The sequence below is a fragment of the Pieris napi genome, chromosome 6 (assembly GCF_905475465.1).
Source record: "Pieris napi chromosome 6, ilPieNapi1.2, whole genome shotgun sequence".
In the NCBI taxonomy this organism is placed as follows: domain Eukaryota; kingdom Metazoa; phylum Arthropoda; class Insecta; order Lepidoptera; family Pieridae; genus Pieris; species Pieris napi.
This window is the reverse complement of record NC_062239.1, coordinates 10,678,312-10,691,664: the sequence shown is the minus strand read 5'-3', so window position 1 is coordinate 10,691,664 and position 13,353 is coordinate 10,678,312. Positions and strand designations below refer to the sequence as shown.

The 13,353-nt window shown below is 34.5% G+C and overlaps 1 protein-coding gene across 6 annotated transcripts in view; it reads left to right on the top strand.

Moving 5' to 3' along the window:
* LOC125050524 overlaps nucleotides 1-13,353 on the top strand; it is a 75,437-nt gene that overhangs the window by 32,169 nt on the left and 29,915 nt on the right. For all 6 annotated transcript variants that reach the window (XM_047650428.1, XM_047650425.1, XM_047650427.1 and 3 more), the window contains exons 2-3: nucleotides 1-158; nucleotides 2,212-2,314. In XM_047650428.1, coding sequence (XP_047506384.1) covers nucleotides 1-158; nucleotides 2,212-2,314 — 261 coding nt within the window. The remainder of the gene's footprint in view (nucleotides 159-2,211; nucleotides 2,315-13,353) is intronic.

Genomic DNA, 13,353 nt, shown 5'->3' with positions numbered 1-13,353 from the left:
TGTCCGCCCTCCCCAGTCCGACAACAGAAGAGGATGATGACGAGGACGACACTACCCCAAGCCGTGCTGACGCTGATGATGATGGAAGGGTTTACAAGAACCCTCGCAACTCGCCGTCCGCTCTGTGCCCTAGGGATGAGGAGCAGGCAACTCTGCTGGTAAGTAGAGTATATAGTATATATTCGAAATCTATTGAACTTGGAATAAACATTCAAGTAGACTATTAGGAAATCAGTAGGGTTCAATACTTTGTGTTTTCATAGATATAAAAATTTCAATAGAAGAAAATCCAATAAATTATTATCAGCGCTCGTACTCCGCAAATTCTATTATTGCAAGATATCTTGATATAGTCTGACTAATGAAAGAAGATAATTGAATTATTTGAAAACTTTCGGATGGCAACACAGAATGTCATTGAATTTCTTAGGTTAGTATGATTTATTGTGTTGATACTTCATGCAATTACTCATTTTTATTTCTATTATATATATATTCCGAATAGTTAACAGGTATAATAGCCTAAACTTTGTTTTATTGATTTTTTGGATTCTGAGTTTGATTATTCCGAATAAAGTTGTGATTTATAATAAGTTTTAGTTTTCCATGCAATGCTAGTCATTTTAAGTATCAATAGTAAAAGACTAAATACGTATAGTATTTAATTTCATAGAAATACAGTTACTATCAATGTAAAAAATAGTAAAATAAAATCAAGTATCAAGTAAGTTTAACCCACAAAATATATCAAAGTTACCATACTAAAAAAAATTGAATTTGCCGCGCTTTATCGTTATCTTCTTTCATTAGCCAGACTCTAGTTTTTACGATGACTGTAGCGCTGATGTCGTAAATTTACGATCATCAGGGGGAGCGTTCAAGAATTACCTTTTCCTAGTATCTCCTTTTGCAAAACGTTACGATGCGGGGCGGGGATAGAATTACGCGTTATTGTTAATATTATTTTCAACTTTCCAGTACTTTACACCACATAATATAAAGAGTCACTAGGTGGTCACGAAACGTTTTACGATACTTGGGTACAGTACTGTAACGTTAAAACGTTACGGCGCGTTACATGGGGGGGGTCCAATATTCTCCAAAAATTGCGTGACGTAATACTTGAACGCTCCCAGGAACAAAATGCCCATTTTAAAAATCACTGGAGGGATGTTCAAGAGTACTGGCGGTAGGCTGTATCTTCTATGAAATATTTTATCTAGCTTAGCTACCAGAATGCGGTTAGATTTTATTTTAAAAAACCTTTATTCCCAGTGGCATTACTCGAAAAATATCATCGCATGCCTTTGATGGTCGCAAAATAAAACAGTTTTGTTTCCTTTTATTTTAAATGCTTTTAAAATATTGTTGTTAATGTGTGTATGTTCTATATTTCTTTGTAAGAGAAGTAATAAAACTGGAGGCCTACTTATACTTATTCAAAAAAAAATAATCAGTCTAAACAAAAGCACTGTTAACTCGTTTCATTGTAGCGTTAACGCAATTTGACAGAAAGAGACGCATACTCTACTCGAATGCGTCTTTTTTATTTCACACACACATCTTTACGGTACTACTAATAAGATAGAACTACTCGATAATACCTACACCGATAATTCTACAATAATAATACAATTAATAAAATCATCTTATATAAATAATCTCTTGTGAACTCAGCCAGAGTACAAACAAATAGGTCTACTTCGAGAAAGAGAAATCTCATTAATTACGTGTTTCGCTCGCGCGAGCCGGGGTTCGTAACCAAGTTGGAGTGTGCGCGCACGTCCTATAGTTGTGATCTCAGAGTCTCGCTTGGGACCCTTAAACCAGTTCATTAAATCTTATTATTTATATTTGTTACTAGACAATAAGCAAACAAAACGTTTATTATTAAATCAGTATTCTTATAAACTTCTTAATATATATAAATTGCGTGTCACGTTGTTTGTCCGCTATGGACTCCTAAACAAACGAACCGATATCAATCAAATTAGCACACCGTGTGCAGTTTGATCTAACTTAAAAGATAGGATAGCTTATATCTTAATTAATTAAAAAAAAAAAAAAAAAGCATGGTGGTCCCCATGACTGGAGTTCTCCTACCATTACCCTTCAATAGTTTCCTACTATGTAATATAACAAACAAAAGAAGCCTCAGCCACTGCAACGCTTGGCCGAGTCTGCTAGTTTAATTATAAAATATCCTTTTAGGGGCAGAAATGTCTTCGCAAATGCTCATCAGATGAAGACTGTAAGAGCAAGAAGAAGAAGTGTTTGTGTGACGGCGCGTGTGGCATGTCCTGTATTAAGCCAGGTATGTATGGTAGAATATAGTTCATACAATACACTACACTTTATGAGCTGTGGATACAATATATAAGATTCCGTAACCTCCCAAAGCTTGCGGGCATTACTACGCTTGTTATATCGACCCGAAGCAATTATTTTATTTCCCAGGATTAGGTTACACGGAGGTGGTCAATCACTATGCACTATGTAATATATATGTCGCCGCCAACTAGCTTAATAAGCCGTTCAATTAACAGCCTAGCCTTTTAACTAAACAGCGCCGTTTAACTAGCGGCCTGAAAGATATTCAACCGTAGTGTTTGTAACAACATTTCATAAACTGGCTGGCTAATGCTTAGGCCATTCGTACGATAGAGTGACCCATGTGGCAGAAACAAAAGAGATGAAACAACTGACATAAAAAAAATTCTTTGAAAATTAAATTGCTTGAGTCAATCACAGTTAAATTCACAATATAATTGTCACTACACTCTTCCATTATACATGTTGTTTTTCATGAATCCTTGGAAAACACCATCCAAGTTGGGGTTTGCCGTCGCCATATCGACAGTTTGAAGAGTTCTGTTTCGAGTTAGAGAGTGGCAGAAAGTGGAACTTAATTTAAATTTACAGTCAACAGGCTAGGCAAGTAATAAAACGTCATCGATCCAAGTCATTTGCGTAGTTGTTTTATCAACTGGCTGAATATCTTAGCCGCTAGTTAATCGGCGCTGGTTAGTTAAGAGGCTAGGCTGTTGATTGAATGGCTAATTAAGGTAGGTGGCTGCGACATATATATATATATATATATATATATTCTAATTTCTACTTCGTCTTCCGGTGTACTTAATACAATAGCATTAGGCTAGAAATTATCGTAACTAGAAATGTTTATTAGCGGTAATACTATGTAGACGATTATATCAATCGACATCCAGGAAACGTGTAGACGAAGATTCTTATTACGTGAACAACTCGACCCCGATTCACGCGTGTACCGTGGAAACTAATCAATTGTTCCTTGTCAGAAACACAGGGACGGATTTGTTACGAATGAGGCCCTTGAAAGCCTTATTTATATTAATGCCTTTTTAATAATGGATGTTTAAAATAAAATAAAGATAATTCATTAATATACGTTATGCTAACGAACTGAATTCAATTAAATTATAGGGTTCTAATTAATAAATAACCTTAACATATAATACCTAAAATATATTATCAAAAGGAGTCCCTTTAGGCAAGGTTCCGAATATACTATTATTATAATTATGAATAATTATAGATAATTGAAAATGGAATGTATAAGTAACAAACATTGTTCCTTATAATATAGTTTTTGCTTTAAGTATACAAAATCATGAAGTAATTATAAAATTAAACGCAAAAAATTGTATATTTCTTACAAGTTTTACATTTAACATACAAAATAATAATAAAAAAACTTCTTGTTTTAAATAATTCACATTTCAATATTTCAACATCTCATTCTTTCTAGATATTTGTGTGCCCTTTTTTGGCAAAGTACTCCCACCATTTCTGTCTGCACTGTGTCACTCTCTGCCATGTACCACCTGCTGTTTCCTCAATCTGGTCTATCCATCTTCTAAATTGTCTATCTGTATTGCGTTTATTGTACCATAGCACCAGTTTAATACTTACATTTACTTACCTACAACTATATCTAAGACTTACTTTAAATACTTGATCAAAGAGAAGAGGAAATCAATCAGTGGCGCTACCACCTCTTTAGGTCTTGGCCTCAGATTTTTGAATCTGTTTCATGATCATTTTTCAATCTAATAGGCAAGTAGGTGATCAGTCTCCAGGGCCTGACACACGCCGTCGACTTTTTGGGTCTAAGGCATGTCGGTTTCCTCACGATGGTTTCCTTCACCGTTCGAGCAAATGTTAAATGCGCACATAGAAAGAAAGTCCATTGGTGCACAGCCGGGGATCGAACCTTCGACCTCAGGGATGAGAGTCGCACGCTGAAGCCACTAGGCCAACACTGCTCTAATTGCTTATTTTTTACGGCATTAAAAACAGCACGAGATTGTGGCATGGTGGGATAACGCATGTAACTTCAATACCTAAAGAACTTAGTATAACGTATCATTGTCTTTAATGGGATCCATAACTGTTTAATAACTATAATTTATCGTATAACACGTTCGATAAGCGGGCCTTACGCTGTTTGGCGGGGCCTATAACTTTGTAAATCCCTCTTAAAATTCTCTTACATACATTTTTCCAAGTTTTATTGAATCGTAAAGCTTCCTTAAGCTCAAGATTGTTACATAAAGAGCTTAACATGTAATGGATGAGGCTTCAGAATCGCTTGAGCTGTATTTTATTGACCTATGCCAGAGTAACGTCGATGTATCTCAAACGTGGTATGACATATATAACAAGTATTGACGGCTCATTGGTCTAGTGGTTAATACTCCTGACTGCGAATCCATGGGTACCGGGTTCGATCCCCAGCTGAGACGAACATCGATGTGATGAGCATTTGGTGTTGTGCTTAGGTCTTGGGTGTTTAAATATGTATTTATATGTCTATCTATATATAATATGTATGTATATCCGTTGCCTAGTACCCATAACACAAGCTTCACCAGCTTAGCATGGGACTAGGTCAATTGGTGTGAAAAAAAAAAGTATTATTATCAGAATTTATTCACTTTTCAATTATTAAATGGCTGGAAATTATCACACAGTTTGTTCTAACACAGGTAGTGTTTGACCTGTGGATACTGCGGGTATCCATTTGCTTCAGTTGTTACTTTCGTTAATTCATCTAGGATAGCCGTAAAAACCTACATATAATACCAAAAAATAGTTAAAACTTTAAATATAGAATAATTCATGAATTTGTGGCGCTACAACCTTTTTAGGTCTGGGCCTTAGATTTTTGTTTCTGTTTCATAATCAATTGTCAATCTAATAGGCAAGTAGGTGTTCCGCCTCCTGTGCCTGACACACGCCGTCGACTTTTTGGGTCCTCACGATGTTTTCCTTCACTGTTCGAGCGAATTTTAAATGCGCACATAAAAAGAAAGTCCATTGGCACAGCTGGGGTTCGAACCTTCGACCTCAGAGATGAGAGTCGCACGCTGAAGCCACTAGGCCAACACTGCTTTAGAATAAATATACAATATGTTTGTTATAGGTAAAGTAACCGATTTTGAATGTATTTATTCAGAGTCAGGTCAGGTCACGACCCCCATGACTTGCAACTGGATCCACCCATGGTTACTGTGTTATTTCCATTTAAAATAATCGTTGGTTATATATGTATGTCATAAATTAGTCTATAAAGTACAAGAACAAAGAGAAAATTTTCTTTTTATACGCTTTATATTAGCTTCACCTGTATGTATGTAACCGACTCCTTCGGACTCGATTTTGACCCACTTTTAACGGACAGATGTTATTCAAACTTTGCGCACCTGTCAAAGATCGATGACAATGCAATAATCCGAAAAAAAATAATGAAAAAATTTAACTCAAAAATAAAAAATAAATAATAGTTTAAAAAAACTAGAACACACGCTTTAAACTATTATTTACTATATTTTAAAATGCTTTTTTAAACCTTTTTATGGGACGGGAATCAATCAAGTATGGTAAAGTAGTTTTAAGTACGCAACGCTCGAAGATTCTCATTGGTTGCAAATGTAATCCCAGTGCTTACATAATAACAATAACGTATTAAATTCAGTTTGATTGATCTATGAAATAAATTGTCCCACGCTGTGTAACCCAAACACGTCGTACATTTCTGTTTCCTCACGATATTTACCTTTATTTTACGAGCAAAAAACAAAGATATAATCTTTGCATATATCCACTGGTGCACAACTGCGATTCGAACGCACAACCTCAAGGTTGAGAATCGCTTAACTAGGCTAACATAGGATTTCTGTGAAATAACTAACGGCTTTCAAAGCAAAGATTAGCTTGTAGAACGATGTCACGGACCACAGAGTGTAGAACCACTTGACCTTAGAAATGAAAAGCGATGCAACCACATTTACCTGTATGCGTGACCTTACTTGAAATGCTTCCAAATGAATACTTTTTATTCAGTTTATGTCGTGCGACTCATACCTGAGGTCGTAGGTTCGATCCCCGGCTGTGCACCAATGGACTTTCTTTCTATGTGCGCGTTTAACATTCGCTCGAACGGTGAAGGAAAACATCGTGAGGAAACCAGCTTGCCTTAGACCCTCTTTTTGACGGCGTGCCAAAAAGACACTGGAGGCTGATCATCTATTTGCCAATTAGATTAGCAAATGATCATGAAACAGATTCAGTAATCTGAGGCCCAGACCGGAAAAGGCCATTGATTTTTTTAAATATGTTTTTGGCGCTGAGTTTCATGATCAAGGCACAATACAAAATTCCACCTCTGTGTGTAACCAACTTCCACCACTATGTAAAACCATCAAGGAATTATCGTACCTATTGAACGTAGCGTTCTTCAAGAAAACAGCATGCTTGTAGCGCATTTACACCTTTTGGTAATGTATATGTCCATTTCCCGCTGTATCACTTAACGTTAGGTGATGCGCGCAACAAAAAATAATAACATCACGTCCATCAAGCCGTTTTGCGTCTTTAATTTGCGTTACGTTTTAATTACAAAAAATATTATTTGATTTTAATTACGCTTACATTGATAAAATAGTATTGTCATTAAAACATATTGTATTTAAAAGTCATACTAATATTATATTATAAAGTATCTAAGTTTGTAGGGCGTAATCTCTGTATATACAGATTATTTTACTAATAAAAAGCCTTGTAATTTGTGATTGTCATAGGCTATATATTAACGCAAAATTGGATAAACTTTCGGGTCACCCCGAGTCGTCAGTTATTTATTAACCCAAATCCGTCATATTACTGTTTCGATTGTGATTGGTCAAAAGTCTAATCATAGAGCCGATAGACCAATATTAGTCAAATGAAACGCGCCATCGTCTTTTGTTTTTTATTGTGATATATTTAAAAGATTTACTATGGAACGAAGTATGATCGGTATTAAGAAACAAGATAAGATACGAAACACAAGAAGTAAGACAAAAGTCACAGACATACTCACTAGAATAGATAGTTTGAAGTGAAGATGGACTGGGCACATGATACGTGATAAACAAGAAAAGTGGAGCAACATCATAACTGACTGGTATCCTAGAGATGGGAAAAGGAACAGAGGAAGACAAAGCAAGAGATGGGAAGACGAAATAAAATTAACAGCAGGTTCAAAATGGAGAAAGGTTGCAAGAGACAGAGTACAATGGAAATTGTTAGAGGAGGCCTTTGCCAAGAGGCACACTGAACTCAGAGATATTTTATAACTTAAAGATAAGAGTCAACCACAAAGTCAAAGAAACAGTTCAGGGTAAGAGGCTTATTATTATTATCTAAAAGATTTTAATGTAAACCAATTTGGGTCTGTTTCACAATGTACGGATAAGTTCTACATAAGTTCCAAATTAGCTATTTATTACTTATTGGTAGGATAAACACTATTGTTGCGTTTCACGACAGTCAGATAGCGCTATTCGTCACATAAAGTCCATCATAAGTTATGAGTCCGGTGAATGTCAAATAGCACAATTTATGTGTTGCATAGCTATTTGGTACTTTATCCATACATTGTGAAACAGACCCTTATTATAAATTGCTATTGGACTCTCTTGGCCTTTAATACCGTGGTTGTTACTATGAAGGGCAAACAAGTTATTACAATTAGAATAATAAATACATATAAATAAATAACCAATTCCGACTGTATTTATACAGAGTCAGGTCAGGTCATAACCCCCAAGACATGGCCCTGGATCCGCCCATGGTTTCTGTGTTATATCTATATAAAAATAATCATTGATATTTTTATGTATGGTATAAATTGGTTAGTCTATACAGTACAAGAACGAAAAAACTTATTTTCTTTAAAAAAATCTTGACGGGATACAATAGAGTAGGCAGGTTACGTCAAAAGTCAAAAATCATTTATTCATATAGGTAACACAATGTACACTTATGAACGTCAAAAAAGAAATATCGAAAAAGGCATAGAACGGAAGAGAAGAACTGGCAATAAACTCTCGAAGCTTTTCATTGCTCGCAAATCTAGTCCCAGTGTTTAATTAATAACGATAATAAAATATGCCACTAAATATTACAACATATGTACAATGCTGCGCTAAATATTAATATTTCTTAAGGTGTTCAAGTTAAGTATAAATTAAAGCGGTTTAATAGCCTGAGATATTACCAACGAAATATAATAAATAGCTTGAAAAGTAAGTGTGAAAATGTCGGGCTTATGCAGAGAAGCGCTCGCTCATGTAAAATTTAAAACCGTCAGTCCTCATGAATACTGTCTTAGTTTATAGATATAAAACGAAATAGCAAAGTTTACATAGGAGTACATTAGAAAATGTAATCCATAAAATACGAAACCATCAATAAAATATGGTTTTACTTATATTAAAACACAGATTTCTTACGTTTCTAAATCTATATATATACTAGCTGACCTGACAAACGTCGTTTCATTTCTAATAAAAAATAGGGGTTGATCGTAGAGGGGTGAAAATTAGGCGTTGTATGTATTTTTTAATGCTGTATCATAAAAAAATATCTAAAAATGAAAAATAAAAATTAAGTGTGAACTACCATTACCTTTAGGGGGATGAAAAATAGATGTTGTCCGATTCTCAGACATACCCAATATGCACACAAAATTTCATGAGAATCGGTCAAGCCGTTTCGGAGGAGTTTAACTACAAACACCGCGACACGAGAATTTTATATATTAGATAAATGTTATGTTGGTTTGTGTACGCTTAAAAACTCAAAAAGTTCTGCACCGATCGAGCTGAAATAGCATGATATATAATCCGCATCAAGGATTGTTTTTATCTATTTTTTTTGTTTTTTTCACAAGTATTGCAAAATTAAACTTATATGAAATGTTTTGTTTCTCATTTCTCAACCATTCAATCACAATTGACTACAGCGAAGCGTGGCAGGGAACAGCTAGTTATAAATATAAATGATTAAAATTTTAATCTACTTGAAGTCTGAACGACAATAACCTAACGTACGGAATGACACAACACAAACTAATTTAACTACTTTTTAATCAAAGAGAGTGACGCTTGTATTACATTAAACAATATTGAAAACTGGGACAAAATCCTAAACACTGTATATTTTAGGACATCATTTTATAATCGCGTGTGTAAAGCACAACGCCATCTGTTGTTCAATAAAAAAATGTAATAATGAATTCTAAAACTAATAAAGGAAAATATCCATGAAAATATCCATGAAACAAATGCCATCACAAAACTCATTAAAAGATGTATTAATTCATCAACCAAGTAATAAATTTCCTTCTATAATTTTAAATGCTACCTGTCGCCTGCAGGTTTTGAATTATTCATATTCATCTCGCTTTGTGTAAACAGCTCTGCCTCGGATGATACGATGAATAATATTCTAAAGATTCAATGATATTTCAAGTGGTTTGGAGAAATTGCCCAAATTCCGGTTGTAACGTTTGTGGATGTTTCGTTTACGAAGCGAATGTAAAGGAATACGAATTATCCGTTCCCTGACAAGTCTTGTAGTAGCAAATATGTCGAGCAAAGTCGATTTTGTTTTTATTTCAAATGGAATTTTAAAACAGCGAACGTATTTTTAGGTACTATTACTACACCTAGGTATAGCAATAGTACCTAAATAATAGTTAATTGAATAAATTGAAAATAATAAAATCTATTTATTAATTGAACTAAAAGGTTGAATTGTCTTCTGAATAATATAGTGGGTATTTGGTTAAATAGGTAGGAAAAAAGGTTTATTTATATAGAACCATTTTTATTATATTACTTTATTATTGAAGTCCAATTTACGATTAAATTAAGCGTAAATGGCAATTGATGCGTATAATTCAGCCTCTGGACCTCAGGGGAGTGTTTACTAATTATAATCATTTATATTCATATAACGTACGTATAACATGTAACGTAAGGGTCAGATTGAAGCTTAAAATGTAATTTTTTATTAACTGAACTTAGAATCATTCAAGAAAAGAGCGTACCAATCATTAAAAGGTCGGCTACGCACTCGTGAGCCCTCTGGTCTTGAAAGTGTCCATGAGTATCACTTAACAACAGGTGAGCCTCCTGCCCGTTTGCACCCTATTCTATAAAAATTAAAGCTTAAGGGACCAAACTTTCGAAATCACTGTATTGGCATCTCCATAAGATCTTGCCGAAAAAACACGTGTAAACTCACAATATTACAAATATCTTTGTGTGCTTTACGTTACGTTACTTACGTATTAATAGTTATAAAAATGTAAGAAATAACAATTTTAAATTTTCTATTAATAGTGTGAAATCACGCGTAAATTATTATTTACATTCTTTTATTATCAAACACTGAAACAAAGATAAAGACGTTTACAACGTAACTTTATTAATAAAATAAAATATTATATAATTAGGTCGCACTATGACAGTCAAGTTAAAAGTACCTTTGCACAATTTCATGATACATGTGTTCATTGGCCATATAGGTATGTGTCGTTCATTCCTATTTGGGCAATGAACACTTCCTACGGTACGATACGGTACGATGAATAAAGATTTATTTATTTACAAGAAACAAAATCCCTAATGCAACAAGAATGCATATTGCATATCCAATAAAAATTCACACACATCTAAACAAACATAAGAAATTAATTAGGAAAACAAGCTAAAAATATTTACGAACAGCAGAATTTTTGTCAGTTCACTCTACTAATAGGTGCGTTGACCTATGTAATTCGTTGACTAATGGCGTAACCTTTTTGAAGGTTAGCCCTAGCTGTGAGCTAGTGCCCATTAATGGCGGAGGGTTAGACACAAAATGGACGATTAAGAAAAATAATAAATGAACCGTTCATAGGCCAAAATTGTAAAAATGTAAAGGCCCTTAAGGGCAACAGCGAGATTCCGTGTAAAAAAGGCCAAAATTCACGTTAAATGCGGTGTTTTTTTTGTGAACTCCTTAACAAAAATACCTATACAATATACAGTCTTGTAATCCCATAAAAATATTAAATTTATTGCTTTCTATTCGAATATCTTTTTCAAAGGTTTTCTACTAGGGTCACGTAATGTAAGCCACTCCTATTGATGTGAATAAAGCTGTGAAATACAAGAGTTATTAACTGCCAGGCTCTTGGGTATGTAGGGCAGATAGATTTCGTAGGTTAAGCTACATTTCCAGCTGTCATAATTCTGATGGGTCACCGTTATTATGCTAATAAATTTATTTGTTTTTTATTATTATTATGTAATAGGAGGCAAATGGGCAGGAGGCTCACCTGATGTTAAGTGATACCATGGACACTCACACTGCCAGAAGGCTCGCAAGTGTGTTGCCGGCCTTTCAAGAATTTGTACGCTCTTTTCTTGAAGGACCCTAAGTCGAATTGGTTCTGAAATACTTCAGTGGGCAGCTGGTTCCACATAGTGGTGGTGCGCGGCAAAAACTGCCTTAGAAAACGCTCAGTTGCTAGCTATTCCTGTTTACTAGATAATCTTTTATACTAGATAATCGTTACAAACGAATTGATAATTTTCAAGTAAGTTAAAATACTCGAAACGTCGATAGTAAATTCTATGTACGTTAAATAAATAATATTTAAACGGGCAATACTTGGAAACTGAATTTTTCGCAAAGTTTACGACGCGGAGACAGGTCATAAAACATTACAACGTACACAAAGAGAAGGAAGCAATGGATTCACTGGAGTTCCGGAAGTGAAGCAAGTTCCGGAAGTTCTCGCCTCTAATGTATTGCGCATTAAATATTTCTCTATGTAAGAGTGGTAATATGGATTAACGGCTATATAAGGACAAAAGAATTTACAGGTAGTCGAGTTTTATTAAATAAAATCTACCAAAAAAACATCACCCAAAAAGTGACTATTTTTTAAATTAAATTCATACCATTATAGCATTAAATACCTACAGATCGCTGGCTGGGCTCTATACTGGGGAATTCCTGTGAAAGTCAAAATCATGTATTTATTTAGACACACAATGTACCCTTTTGAACGTCAATAAAGAAAATCATATTAAATGCTAAACGCTTCAAATTTTATACTTACTGCCAGTTCTTAAATCAAGGGCGTAGAACGGACGACGGATTCTTTTTAATCGCCAAGTTTTTTGTTTTACACAATGTTTGTAAGGAGCTGCAACCATTACACCATGTTCCACATGACATCTTAAGTAATTAATAATAATAAAATAAATTTAAAACAAAGATTTGTCCTCTATCAGCAGGAGGCATGGTGAAATAGGAGCACGCACTGACATTCTCGTGGGAACAACACGCAACTACATAGTTCGACCAGTCAGTACAAGTAGCACCCGTTCACGAGTATGACGCATGGCCAGCTATCGGCCTCCTCGCCATATTTTAGGGAGAGAGACTACCTTCAGACGTATAAATATTTAGTTCAAATACCAGTCAAAGAATTGAAAGAAAACGGAACCGCCAAAATCAGCTCCGCCAAAAACTACCGCCAAAAACTACCATACATAATAAAAAAATCTAAAACTATTAAAATCTAAATTAAATTCCAAAAGCAATCCACAATATTTTATCTGAGAGGTATGAATATATTATTAGCTGAAAATAGTAAACAATTATTTAGGAAAACTTCTCAGGTACAAAAAATACCAAGCACAATATAAAATCTAAATAAGAAAATCTAGGTTTATCTACGCTGTAATTAGGTCGTCCAGATAGCTTATATTATATCTCTAATTAGTTGTCAACGGCAGCTTCATTAGCGCTAACTAGCTACGCTCTGCGGGTTTGTTTGTGAATAATTTATACGCAACAATAAATTAACATAAGTGAGATTCTCTATGGAAAATAGAATAGCACCGAATAGCACCGAAAAGGCTTGATATGATAAATAATTGCGAATAAAACCTTCATCGTTACCTTAAAATCAATTCCAAAATGTTT